The sequence below is a fragment of the Panthera tigris genome, chromosome A2 (assembly GCF_018350195.1).
Source record: "Panthera tigris isolate Pti1 chromosome A2, P.tigris_Pti1_mat1.1, whole genome shotgun sequence".
Lineage (NCBI taxonomy): Eukaryota > Metazoa > Chordata > Mammalia > Carnivora > Felidae > Panthera > Panthera tigris.
The window spans coordinates 33618520-33632621 of NC_056661.1; the positions used below are offsets into that span (position 1 = coordinate 33618520).

General features: G+C 47.8%; 1 protein-coding gene across 1 annotated transcript in view; it reads right to left on the reverse strand.

The window, feature by feature from the left end:
- LRIG1 (leucine rich repeats and immunoglobulin like domains 1) overlaps positions 1-14102 on the reverse strand; it is a 114481-nt gene that overhangs the window by 2180 nt on the left and 98199 nt on the right. The window contains exons 12-17 of the mRNA XM_042979373.1: positions 12006-12169; positions 4273-4593; positions 2691-2972; positions 1723-2142; positions 1225-1350; positions 473-619 (exon numbers count right to left, since the gene is read on the reverse strand). Of these exons, the coding sequence (XP_042835307.1) occupies positions 473-619; positions 1225-1350; positions 1723-2142; positions 2691-2972; positions 4273-4593; positions 12006-12169 (1460 nt within the window). The remainder of the gene's footprint in view (positions 1-472; positions 620-1224; positions 1351-1722; positions 2143-2690; positions 2973-4272; positions 4594-12005; positions 12170-14102) is intronic.

Below are 14102 nucleotides of genomic sequence, written 5' to 3' on the forward strand. Positions count from 1 at the left end.
TGCTGTGGAAGTCCCCTCTCTCCCAATTATGGTCACAGAAAAAGGACTGGGCAAACAGGAAGCCATTAATGAAGAGTGGGGTCCTCCACGTTTCAACATTTCAGATTAATTTCTGTATCAGAGCAAGTGGCCCTACTGTTCTCAGAGAAAGAAACCCCATGGAATGACATACCATGTAGGGGCAGGAGGCACCTTGATCAGAAATACCCTGGTGAAAAGGTTCTTCAATTTGGGCCATGCCCTTTACTTAAATTGCTCGTAAATCTGGAAACTTCAAGCCCAGGATCACCATACCACAGATTGATGTAAGACACCTCCTACTCTAGAATTATGAGAGCCAGACCACAGCTTCCTGTTTACACACTGAATACCAAATTCTAAGACCATTAATTCCTCTTTCCCTTTCATTTAATGAACAAGTCCACCCAAATTTTAAGAACCAAAGACTATTCCGGATAAAAGCATCTCTTACCCATCTTCTGTGGGCCAGGTCTCCGCTGGGCTTTCTCAGTCACGGCCCAGGGCTCCTTGTTATAACCAGCACAGGGCTTGGGCTGCCTGCACGTCATGCCATGAGTGTCCACCTCTGAAAAGAGGCTTGTGTCTCTTGGACACACACCTGTAGTAGATTCCCACAGTTAGAAATGCCGGACTTACCTTTTCACAGTCAGCTTTAGGAGAACAATGGGCAAGGCTACCAGAATAGTCCTTCTTACAATGTTGTTGACAGAGGTAGGTGCCTGGGCAGACCAGCAAGAAACATTTTGTAACAGGCTTCCCAGCAGTCAGGCCTTCCAGTGTGCAGAGCCATGGTGGTGAGCAATTCTAAGAATAAACTTGTCCCCAACAGTCTCCCCTGTGGAGGAGGCTCGCCTGGCAGAGCATTCTAGTAGCAGGGACCGGACTACAGTGCAGGCCTGGGACCTTCCCCTATGGGTTGGTTTCAGGCCCTGTAATGTCCTGTTGGACCTCTTCTTTCAATCCTACCCTATCCCGACTAGGAGATCCTGAGCCCCTTCTAAAGCAACCTCCTGCGGTCTGGACTTTTAAAACCCTGCAAAACTTGCACAGGGAAGAGCCAACAAAGATTTAACAGAAGGCTGGAGTCTGCCAGCCTTCTAGGTCAGCTGTGCTCAACCTAAGGCCACACACCTGCCCCGGGAAGGGGCCAGAGGCCATCTCCAGCTCCTGAGGACAAGATCACATCAGGCTTGGAGTCCTTACCGTTGCTCTCGATGTGCCCGTTGGCCTGATGGCCACCCTCAGTCCTGATCACAGTTTCCTGTCGGTCAGAAAGAGTCCCCTGAGAAGACAGGTAGCTTGGAACATCTGGTGGCACAATGGTTTCATCTGCGAGGAGACAGGACAGTCAGATACTAGGTGTCCCAATCCTTCGTGGTGATAAGGAATGAAACGCTTGTTCAGTATCAAGCCCAGACACAGCACGGCCACCAGCAGCGGCCCAGGCTGTGCAGAGAGACTGTCTGCAGGGCCCAGCTTACCCTTCCTTTCCACCTGGGTGTAAAAACAGTGTGGCAATCGGAGGCCTGAGGCCACCAGAGAGAGCAATGATGCCAAGAGAACCACAACACCATCAGGTCACTGCAGCAACAAGCCAACACATGGCCACCATGCAATGGGGCGCCTCTGGACCCGGCCTCCTCCACAGCGATCCCTGCTTTTCTCCTGCCCTGAAAATAAACTCAGTCAGCAGTGGCTAACCTGTGTTGGTGACACTGTATTCCTCACTCTTCTTCCTGGTCTGGTAGATGATGCACACCCAGACCAGGGACGTCAGGACAATACTGCACACCACAGCGATGGTGAAGATGCCCACGGTGGTCCCATCCTTCCTGCAGCCAGGAGTGGGCAAGATGCTCAGCTGGCTGTGGGCACGCTCCGTGCCCAGGGCATTGGACATCTCGCAGGTGTACTGGCCCGCGTCCTCCACCACCACATTCTGAACCACCAGCAGCTGGTTGCCGGGGGTGAAGTGGTGGCGTTCGGTGAGGCTCAGAGGGCGGTTCCCCTTGAACCAGGTGATGCGGGGCGCAGGGCTCCCGGTCGCCTTGCACTGGAGAGCCACCGTTTCTCCCATGGACACCACACGGTCTTCCAGAGGCACCACCAAGGACGGGGTTTCTGCAGGAAGTTAGAGGAAGCCTTCCGGTTATTCTACGGGCCTGCCTTGTCTTCTGGGCAAAGAACAGTCCAGCAAGTCAATGAAATGCCCTATGAGATCGTTATCAGACTGGCAAGCTTTTCAGAAGACCTACCAGAGTAACTAAATCTTTCCCATTGTGGGGGGTGGCTCCCACAAGGAGGGGAAGTAACCTTGAGCCACAGGAGCCCCTACTGTCCCCCACCTGCCCTGTGCCACACTTCTGCTTCTAAAGCAGGCCACACCCAGCCAGCGTAAGGACAGTTCTAGAATGTTCCATACCAAAGCCCTCTACTCTAATTCACTGTGGATCTTAAACAAAAAAACAGAAAAAAAAACAAAACCACTTGAAGAGAATATTAGAAAGCAACTCAAAATTTGAAACCAACAGAACCAGCACACCACACTCCACTCCACACCGCAGGCTCCACCCTCGGAGAACCTGGCCTCTAGGTGTCTGGCACTTGAGGCCCCTCTTCCACACCCACACCCACGTGCACTTATGTACTCAGCGTACGAGCGGTCGGACCTAAGACTGTCAGAGTGGCATTGGCTGAAACGGTGCCGGCCGAGTTCTGGGCGGTGCAGCTATAAACCCCCATGTCATCTATTTTCACGTCCGTGATGAAAAACACGTCGTCATCGGGCATGACGTGCATGCGTCGTTCACGAGCAGCGGGGAAATCGGTGCCTCCGTCCTTCTGCCAAGCGATCTGGGGGTTGGGGTGGCCGGTGGCGGCACACTCAAGGCGGGCCATCGTGCCCGTCCGGATGGCGATGTCGTGGGGTATTTTGGTGAATGATGGCAACACTGCAAAATACATATGTACGGTCAGGCTCGCGTCATGGGAAAGCCGGATGCAAAGGCCAGGACGACCCTCTGCCAAGAAGACCTCCTGCTCTGTGTTTGCATGTCCCCTGGGCACCCTTCGTGCCAATGTCTGCTTCGAACCACTCGCACCATCTTTGAGCAGCAGGCTTCCCCAAACTGCCCGCCTCTCCCTTCCCTTGGGCCGCCCTTGTTCACCTGAGCCTGGCTGTCGTCCCCTCAAATGAAGACTTCATGAAGCGTTTTGCCTTTTGTTTCTCACATGGCTGTCGATGCGGGGACACTCGGTAAATACTAGGGTCTGACACATGACTGCCTTAATTAAGCACCAGAACAGAGCCTGGGAAATACAAATGATCTGCTCCAGCAAGACACGATTACAGCAGGGAGAGTGACATGCCCTCACCCTGGGCAGAGCGACAGGACGGCATGTCCCTCCCAAAGACACCTGTGGTGGAGACTTGGTGTTGGGGCCACAGTACTGCACCCACGCGAGCTCAAGTATACACCAGCTTATTTCGGCCAAGACTTCCCTGACACGGGGAAACATCCAGCCACACGCCAGGCATCGCTGCCGTTCCCATCGAGGTTACTTTGGTGGAAAAGTCTAACAGTTCACTGAGTTTTTGATAAAGAAGACTCCTTCAGAATAAGCCAAGACAACAGGCCACAGTGGGTAAAGAATGTGTTTTCCTGTGGTCTGTGAGGGCTTAAAAGACAGTGGTTCCAGCACTTTTTAACTGGAGGCTTAATAATCAGGAAAAGCTTACCAGGTTACTTTGGGGGGGCGGTGCCTAACTACTCTAGCTATTAACTTCTCTTCTTCTGCCCTAAACTCACTGCAACAATAGCCCTGAAATAAGCCCTGAAAAAAGCCAGCTTGATAGGCTCTAAAGCTGGTTACAGAGTAAAAACTCCTCATCAGACACCCCAGGGCCATCCTATCGGGCTGGCAGTCCACAGGCTCCATGGCCATCTACTCAGAGGCCAGGAGCTTCCCCACAATCGGCATATGCTTGGAACCTGGACACCAAACATCATGGGTGGTAGAGAACAAATGTATAAAAATGCAAGGATGGGGCCCTTCGTGTCACTTAGCAACCGGATAAAAAAGTCACCAAAACCAAAACAGACAGTTCACTGAGAATAACTTCAATCTATAAAACATGCTCTGGGGCCGACTGGACAGTAATATCCCAGTGAAGCTTAGGCGTCTCCCATCTGCATCCTTCCTGTGTGGATGTGCAGGACTCTTACACCGGGGCAAAGAGCACTTCCTCACCATTCACAACGAGCCTGGCCTTGTGCGAGTAGGTGGAGCCGAAGTGGTTGGTGATGACACACTGATAGCGGCCCTCATGCCCGAAAGTGACACGGCGCAGGTGCAGGATGGTGGTGTACTCCATCACCACCCCATCCTGCGCGCGCACGTGGGCAAAGTTCTCCATGTCGGCATTGGCCAGGACCTCGTTGTCCTTCTTCCAGGCGAAGGTCATCGGGGAGCTGCTGCTGCTGGCTGCCGAGCACGTGAAGCGGATGTCCTTGCCGACCACGGCCATGGTGGGCTCTGGCTGGGTGATGATCTGTGGCTTTGGTAGGTCGTCTGGGGAGAGAAGAACCAAATTTAAGGCTCTCAGGACACACGGGGACCTCATCTTTCAGTGTCCCTGCATAGCCTCCCACACTGTAAAGGCCAGGAAAATCCATGGATATCTGGCGTTACCCAGTTCTAAACCCATGAGCAGTGATCACCTCTGTGACCACATTCCTTGATTACAACGCGTCTGCTATTACTCATGTACCAAAAGCATCGATTTTAGGAGTTTCCACGAGAATACTACACTTGGCTTCACTTGCTTACCTTAACACAAAACACACTAACAGACAGGAACCACCCGCCATGACTGCACAGACCTTACCATAAACTTTACTCCAAAGGAATGGGGGAGAAAGCACTTCCAGAATGTGAGAAGAGCTCTTCCAAAACTGCACTTCTTTAATGTAGGGAGAACACTAGCAAAAATGGTTGTAATCAACAGTTTCAGAATTCTGGAAAATAACCAAAGGCTGTAACAGCCCATGAAGGACGGACTCAAGAACACGTCTGAATCTCAGGAAGAAAAGTAAGCTTTGTGGCATTCTAACTTAAGTCCCATCCCTCTATCCCCTAGCCTTAAAACCCAACAGCGTAGCAACCACTGAGAGGGGCAAAGTAGGTTTGGAGCCCCCGCCACCCCCCGCCCAAAAGCCCCATCCTCTGGGCTGGCATGATCGGATCTGATGTAGTTTGCTGAGCAGGGAAGCCCTCCCCCTGGGCTTCCATTTGATGAAAATAGTCAGCAGGCACCGATGAAGCACTTTGAGTTGGAGCCAACAAGACACTGGCCGCAAAACTAAAAAGGAAAAGCAGTGCGTGAAATGTTGATGGTGGGCTTTGAAAGGGTCTACCGTGTTCCTGAGGACGTAGAAGGCCACATGCATGTGCAGCACCATATGCTTGCCCAAGAAAGGCCTGAGAGGATCCTAATTTCTTACCTGTGATTAGGGATCAGCACAAACAGGAAGTGGTGGCACACCCCCCGGCACACAACATGGATGCTGGACAAAGGATGGGAGACTTTCTGAAGTGATCTAAGGACTGTCTGTCCAGGTAGTAGCTAACCAGGGCTACTGGTTACTGGCGGCATCCAACAGACTTTAAAGTATTTGTCCAGAAATTGTAGTAACACAGAGAACAACAACAAACCAAGGGGAAGACAGAGAGGGAATCTGATGCCCAGAGTTGCCACATTATTTTAAAGACTCAGTTTCCAACAAAAAACTATAAAACTAGATAAACAGGAAAAAAAGCAGTCAGTGGAAACAAGGAAGCGCAGATCTTGGACTTTTAAAGACCTTAAAGTGGCTTTATAAATATGTTCAAAGAACGAAAGGAAATCATGTCGAAAAAAGTTAAAGGACAGTATGTGAATACTTTCCCACCAAAGAACACCAATAAACAACTAGAAATTATAGAAGTAAACAAAATGTAAATTTTGGAGGTTAAAAGTATAACTGAAATGAAAAATTCACTCGAGGGGCTCAGTAGCCCGTGAGCAGGCAGAATTGGTGAAATTGAGACCATCCAATCTAAGAAACAAACAAACAAACAAAAAAATGAAGGATAATGGACATTCACAGAGACCAGTGGGACAGCGTCAAGTGTAACAACATAAAAATAATGGGAATCTAAGAAGGAGAGGAAACAAAAACAAGGCGTTTCTAGAAATAATAGCCCCAGACTTCCCAAACTTGATAAATAGGCATCTACACATCCAAGAAGCTCAAAGAACCCAAATAAACTCAAAGCCCTCACCTGGAAGCTTCAGTCACACTTTCAGAAGTCAAAGACAAATGAATCTTGAAAGAAACACAAGAGCTGCAACCCATCACACAGAAGGAATCCTCAATGACATGACAGCTGATTTCTCATCAGAAACCATGGAAGGCAGTAGGAAGGCATACTCAAAGTCCTGAAACAGACTGTCAACTAAGAATTCTGTATCCAGCAAAACTAACCTTCTCAAGTGAGGGAGAAATTAAATCACTCTCAGATTTACAGACAAATCACCCACTGGAAATCACTGCTACCAGACCTGTCCTACAAGAAATACTAAAGGGAATCCTTCAGGCTGAAATGAAAAGACACAACAGTAACTGAAATCCACACAAAGAAATAAAACACACCATTAAAAGTAAACACACAGGTCAGTATGCAAGGACGGTCTAAGTGTATTTTTGTAACATTCTTCTCTTCCTGATTTAGAAGGCAACTACAAAGAGCAATAATCAAAAAGTGTTGATCAGGCTTATAATGCATAAAGATGTAATTTATATGAAAACAGTAACACAAAGGAGGAGTTCCACAAATGGAACTTAGTAGGAGCAAAATTTTGCATACTACTAAAGTTATTAATCTGAACTAGATTGTTTTAAGGTGTTAATTATAATCCCCACAGGAACCATTAAAAAAAAAAATCAAAAAAGGCAGGGATTACCAAAATGGATAAAAACCCATGACCGAGCCATTCACTATCTCTAAGAGACACACTTTAGATTCAAAGTCACATATATCAAGAGAGCTACAGTGTCCACACTGATGTCAGATAAAATAGACTTTAAGGCAGAAATGGTGGGGTGCCTGGGTGGCTTAGTCGGTTAAGCGGCCGACTTCGGCTCAGGTTATGATCTTGTGGTCCGTGGGTTTGAGCCCCGCGTCGGGCTCTGTGCTGACGGCTCAGAGCCTGGAGCCTGTTTCAGATTCTGTGTCTCCCTCTTTCTCTGACCCTCCCCTGTTCATGCGCTCTCTCTCTGTCTCAAAAATAAATAAATGTTAAAAAAAAAAGAAAGAAATGGTTACTAGAGACAAAGTAACTTTTTATAATGTAAAACAATCCATCAGGAAGACATAAACATTATAAACATATATGAACCTAAGAGAGCTCCACAAAACATGAAGCAAAAACTAACAAAACTGAAGAAATGGACAGTGCAACAATAAGTTTGTAGAATTCAATACTCCGTGTTCAATGATGGTTAGAACCACTAGGCAGATGATCAACAAAAAAGTACAAGACTTGAATAACACTATAAGCCAAATAGACCTAGCAGACATCTATAGAATTTTCCACCCCCACAAGAGCAGAATAAACATTAATTTCAAGCACACCTGGAATATCCTCGAACAGAGACCATATGTTATGCTGAAAAACAAATTTCAGTACGTGAAAAAAAAAATCCTACCCAGTGTCTTCAATGACAGTGGAATGAAGCCAGAAATCACTATCAAAAGCAACACTGGGAGTCTAATTTGTGGAAATTAAACAACTTCTGTAAGTCAAAGAAGAACTCATAAAGGAAATTAGAAAATACTTTGAAATGAGTGAAAATGAAAACATAGATACAAAAACTTAAATGTTGCAGCTACAACAGTGCTTATAGGAGAGATGGAGAGCTGTCTACATTAAGGAAGACCTCAAATTAATAACCGCACCTTCCTCATTAAGAAATCGGAAAAACAAGCTATCCCCAAACCAAGCAGAAGAAATAATTATAGAGCAGAAATAAGAGAAAAAAGGGGGGAAAAATCAATGAAAAGTTAGTTCTTTGAAAATACTAATGAAATTGAAAAATCTGTAGACTAGCAGAATGGGGAGGTGGGGAGAAGACACCAAATACTAAAATTAGGAACAAAACTTACCAACTAACCTCACAGCAGCAAACGGGAATACTATGAATAATTTGTATGGCAACAAATCAGATAAGCTGATAGATGCACAAATTCTAAAAAAGAAAAATTACCAACACTGACTCAAGAAGAAACAAAATCTGAATAGACGTTAACAAGTAAAGAAATAGGATAATTTTGGTGTGCCTGGCTGGCTCAGTTGGTTAAGCATCCGACTTTGGATCAGGTCATTATCTCATGGTTTGTGATTTCAAGTCCTGCATCGGGCTCTATGCTGACAGCTCAGAGCCTGGAGCCTGCTTCGGATTCTGTGTCTCCCTCTCTCTCTCTTTCTCTCTCTCTGCCCTCCCCTGTTTGCACTCTGTCTCTCTTTCTCTCTCTCTCAAAAATAAACATTAAAAAAAATTTTTTTTAATAATTTAAAAACTTCCCACAAACAAAAAGCCAGACCAAATGGCTACACTGACAAATTTTTCCCCAAATTTAAAGAATAATTATCACTAATCCTTCAGAAATTCTTGCAAAAAATAGATGAGTGAACATCTCACTCCACTGTATGAGTCAAATATTCCCACACAACAAAATCAGAAACCCAACTATACACCTGAGTACAGATGCAAAAATCTTCTACCAATATACCGGCAAAGCAAATCCCACAACATATAAAAAGGATTATACACCACGACCAAGTTGGATTTATCCCAGGAATGCAAGGTTGGTTTAACACCCAAAAATCAATGTACCGTATCAATGAAGGTGGGGGGGGGCGGCACATTATCCTTCAATAGATGCAGAAAAAAGCATTTGACAAAATTCAACACCCTATCATAAAAGAAATACACAACAAGTTAGAAATAGAAGGGGAATTCCTCAACCAGGTAAAGGTCATCTACGGAAAACTTACAACTAACACCATATCCAACAGTGAAGGACTGAATGCTTTTGCCCAAATCAGGAAAGACAAGGAAGTCTGCCCTCACCACTTCTAGCCAACACTGGAGGCTCTACCCAGGGCAATTAGGCAAGAAAAAAAGAAAAAACAAAGAAGCTATCGAGACTGGAAAGGATGAAGTACAAGTGTCTTTTTGCAAATAACATAACGATCAAATATAAAAATCCTAAGCAATTCAGTGAAAAACTACTAGAATTAAATGATTTCAATACAGATGCAGGATGCATTCATTCACTGTTACTGGGAATAGGCAGTGGTGCGGCTACTGATGAAGACAGTCTGGCAAGTGTTCAAAAAGTTGAACAGTTCCTGTATGACCCACAATGACATTCCTAAGAACCACGCAAGAGAATTCACAAACACTTATATATGAACGTTCACAGAGTTATTTAGAATTACCAAGAAATCCAAACAACCGAAATGTCCATCACCTAATGAACAGCTAAATACGTGTATATCCATACAATGTCATATTGCATTAAAAAAAATAATGAATACCTAGTAACACATTCTGCTAGGTTAAAAAAAACCGAGTCACAAAAGACCATTATTATAGGATTCCATTTATATGAAGGTCCTCAGGGACAGGGGACAGTGCAGTGACTGCTGTGAACATGGAGTTTGTTTTACGGATGATGAAAATGTTCTAAAATGAGGTGGTAGTGAGGGTCACACAGCTTCCCAATACTCTAAACACTACTGACTGGTACACCTGAAACAGGTGCATGTTACAGTAAGTAAATGATACAACCTTCATCACAGTCCCTGAAAGTAATTTAATCTCCCTAAAAAGAAACTCCCTACCTTTCAGCTATCATCCTTTCTCCCTCCACTCTAAGCCACCAGTAGTCACTCACCCTCCTACCACCCCTGGAGTGGCCCTTAGATGGGATCCTATTCTGGACATTACATTCATTCATTCTGGACATGTCATATGGATGGAATCATACAGTGTATGGTCCTGTGTGACGGGCTTCTTTCACTTCAAATGTTTCAAGGTTCATCTGTTGTGCGAACAATTGGTGTTTATGGCCTGATGATATCCCAGCGCCTGGCTCTACCACGTTTTATTTATCCACTCCAGGAGTGGTGAGCATTTGGGTTATTTCCACTCTTTGGCTGTTATGAGTAATGCTGCCACGAGCATTTGTGGCCAGGTTTTATGTAGATCTATTTTTGTTTCTCCCCAGCATATAGCTGGGAGTGGGTCACGGCTTAACTATGTTTAATTGTCTGAGAAATTTTCCAACTTTTCCAAAGGGGCTGCACCACGGTGCACTCCCACCAGCACTGTAGGAGGGTTCAGACTCCACCCTCCTCACCGACACTTGTTGTTGCCTGACTTTTTGATTCTAGCGATGCTGGTGGGTGCGACCGGTTCTATTTTCCTTTTATAAAAAAGGAGGTGGAGCCTCCCACACAGCTTAAAACTTCGATCTCCTGCCAAGTGTTTTCCTGATGCCCATTCTTACGTGACGACGGGTTTGGCATCCTGCGCTGCCATGTGGAGGTGGGCTAACGAGTGTGAACTGCCGAGGGACGTGCCAGAGCCACCGGCCGGAGGCTGGGCACAGCAGGTCACATCTGCTCATCCAAAGGGCAAGATTACGCCCTGTGACAGGAAAAGGGAGGAAGGTGCAGGAAGCCCCACTTCAGGGCAGCTAGTTAACAAATTAATGGTCAGGGCCCAGGTACGTGATGAACAATGGACGGCACAGTCATCATGTGCTACTTGGAACACGAGGCGTGCACAGCCCGACATTGTGCACGGACGTTCCCAGAAGACTGACCACTAAGAAAACACCGGATGCTTTTAAGGCTTCTCGCTGGACCGGATCGGCACAAAGGAGGGCGAGCCTGCTGGCAGAGGTGGTGGTGGGTGGATGATGGAAGGGGGCACTTGTATCCTGACGTCAGCAGGCACACTGGCTCTTGCCGTGCCCAAGGAGGAGGCTGGAGAAGTGGACCACAGGGTTGCCCGCACTGCTCCGGGAGCTCCTGGTTAGGATCATCAGCCACACCCAGGGCACAGGGGCAGACCGGGGAGGACAGAAGGCAGGAGGCACTCACAGGAGTTCCGGTCACGCCCGGGAAGCCCACCCTCGCTCCTGCTTAAAGCAGAGACCGGAAACCCTCCAAGATCCGTCTCATTCTCTGACCATGTCTTACTGACCACGAGGCTGCGCATTTCCACGTGAGTGTGGCGTATGGCACACAGCGTGTGCACAGCCTCCAGTCGTTCAGCATCTTCTGTACCGTTTGCAACCAAACCCGGATCACGACCACCCCCGGTCCAAAAGATGGCAAGACCCACGCTCCAACAGTCAGAAGGAGAAGAGAGCTCATAGCTACAAGTGCAGATTTCAGTGGTTTGGAGAAACAGCGAGAGTGCAAGTCAACAACAAGGAATTATTTTTACGACACTAACTGTTCTCCTGAGACTTGTTCTTCCTGTATTTAACCTTCCATTCTTGGGGCTGGAAAAAAACACACATTAAAACCCCAGCCTCAGACACGGAGTAAATTCACAGCTAAACCCAGGCACCAGAGCCGTCTTGAGATGACACAACTTTCGTCCAGTAACCGGTTCTTCTGATTTGTAACCGAACCAAGTCCTGCTCCCTTCTCATTAAATGCATGCACTCCAGGAACCACATAATGAGGCGACTCCACAGTAAGTACCACGTGTGGTTTCAGCGGGAAAGAACTTGCATCCAGCAGCTGAGTGGGAACCACGGACTGGGGTTGACTCTGATCACAAAAACCACTCCCATAATGAGGACTTCCTCCTGGCCTCCCCGCCCTTCAGGAAAGAAAATCACAGGGACGGCCTTACCACACACGAAACTCTCCGGCGGCACAGAGAAAATGCTCTGGCCCTTCAGGGATTCCGGGTGGGCACAGGTGGCTGTCACGAAGGGCTGCAGCATCCGGCCCAGTAACCACGGGGGCAGCCACTTCAGCTGGCAGTCGCACAGGAAGCTATCACTGCTGATGTGGCTGAAAGGGAAACAAAAGGGACACGTGAGGTGTGACCTCCAGAAAGGGATATTCCCTCGGCACACAGACTCCTCCCCCAGTCACCACTGATCGGCTTCTGTCCTCAACACCAGCCATCTGGGAAGGGAAGAGATTTTTCTCCGTTCCTCTTCAGTGACCCAGAGCAGCACATATAATCTACCTGGAGATTTTGATAAAACGATGCTCTGGCTCAGAAGGCTGGGGGTGGAACCCAAGATGCGGCACTTCTGACCAGCTCCCGGGTGATGTGGACACCGCCAGCCTCAACAACCCCACGGCATACCAACAGCCCGCAGTTCACACGCGTCCCAAGACGGGCACACACTGCTCCTGTGTGACCCTGGGGGCACCATCTGACCTCCTCCAGACTCTGTCCACCCGACAGAGCTGAGGAGCACTGTGCCCTCTGTGCTTTTTCCCACCCTCCTGATAAGCTATGTGGAGCTTCCAGATTCATCTGCAACTCAGCTCTTGACTCTCAGGTCCTGAGGAGGGCTGTTTTTCTATATTGCTGTTAGTTTTCATTTGGCCAAGCTCCATGTTTTCTTACGTCCAGACGTAAGCCCTGCCAACGCGGCCCCCTCTTGTTTGTGGATCTCTACAGCACCGCTCAGGAGGCCGGCAGAATTCGGCTCTGCTCCCTAAATAGTGCTTGTTAGTTAATTGCCACTGCCCAGGGAGCATGAGAATGCAACACTGGTTTTGTGAGGCTCCAACCAAAACAGAGAATATTTTCTTTTTCATTTCTCAGCAACTGAGGATCAGCTTTTTAAACAGAAATCGGAATCACCATCTCGGCGGACATTCCTTCCTGAGGAGTCACTCGAAGATAAGTCAACCGAAGAGTCTAGCTGCCTTGTTCCTGGAAGAGACCTCAAGGCTGTGAGCTAACAGAGGTCAGCGCATGGCAAGGGTGAAGGCACGCGGGCTCCCCGGTCATGAACCGCCTCTGGTACAAGGTACAAAGTACACGGTGACAGAAGGGGTGCTGAAGTGTACTTAGATATTCCACAAGGGACACCCGGGTAGCTCAGCTGGTTAAATGTTTGACTTCGGCTCAGGTCATGATCTCACGGTCCGTGAGTTCGAGCCCCGCGTCGGGCTCTGTGCTGACAGCTCAGAGCCTGGCGCCTGCTTCTGATTCTGTGTCTCCCTCTCTCCCTGCCCCTCCCCTACTCACACTCTTGTCTCTCTCTCTCTCAAAAAAAATACGTTAAAAAAAAAAAAATTCCACAAGCATCGCATGGGCCAGGATCCTAGCAATAGCCTCCACCACCCACCATTTCCCTCAGAAATCTGCTCTTCCTTCCTGTTCCTCATGGTTACCAGATTAGCCATCTTATTAAAATTACTTTTGGAAAGTGCTTTTTCAAAGACTGAAATAATTGATCTCAAAGCCATGCTAACTGGGATGTCTGCCCACATCAGACCTTTAAAGGTCAGCATTTGGCTTCTACCCTTAATTTTTTAATTTTTGTATTTTTATTTGACAGGCAGGTAGCTGCGTGCTTAGAGCTATCTCCCGGAGGCCTGTCGTACTGTGGAGTTACCCAGGTAGCATGAGGGCTCCGCCAGCTGAGCCTGAGAAGTGGCCGGTTCCGGCCCAGTACCTGGGGGGCTACTCCGGGTCGGCTGTGGTGGCGGGTGGACCGGCTGCCGCCAGGTACCACACACTGAGCTTCAGTGACAGAGGGACAGGAATTCTGTCAGAAGCGCTGTCACGAGCTCCCCATCAAGCCAGTGTTGGGCGCGACTGCCCCTTTCTGGGTCGGCAGCAGGAAAGCCTGAGTAGACTCTAGAGGAAGACGCTGGGCTATCGCTGTGAGGCTTCAGGCACTTGTGTGGAGAATGGTCACAGGAGCAAACTAAGGAAGGCCAAGTTGACAGTGATCCTTGGTCACAGATGTGTGTG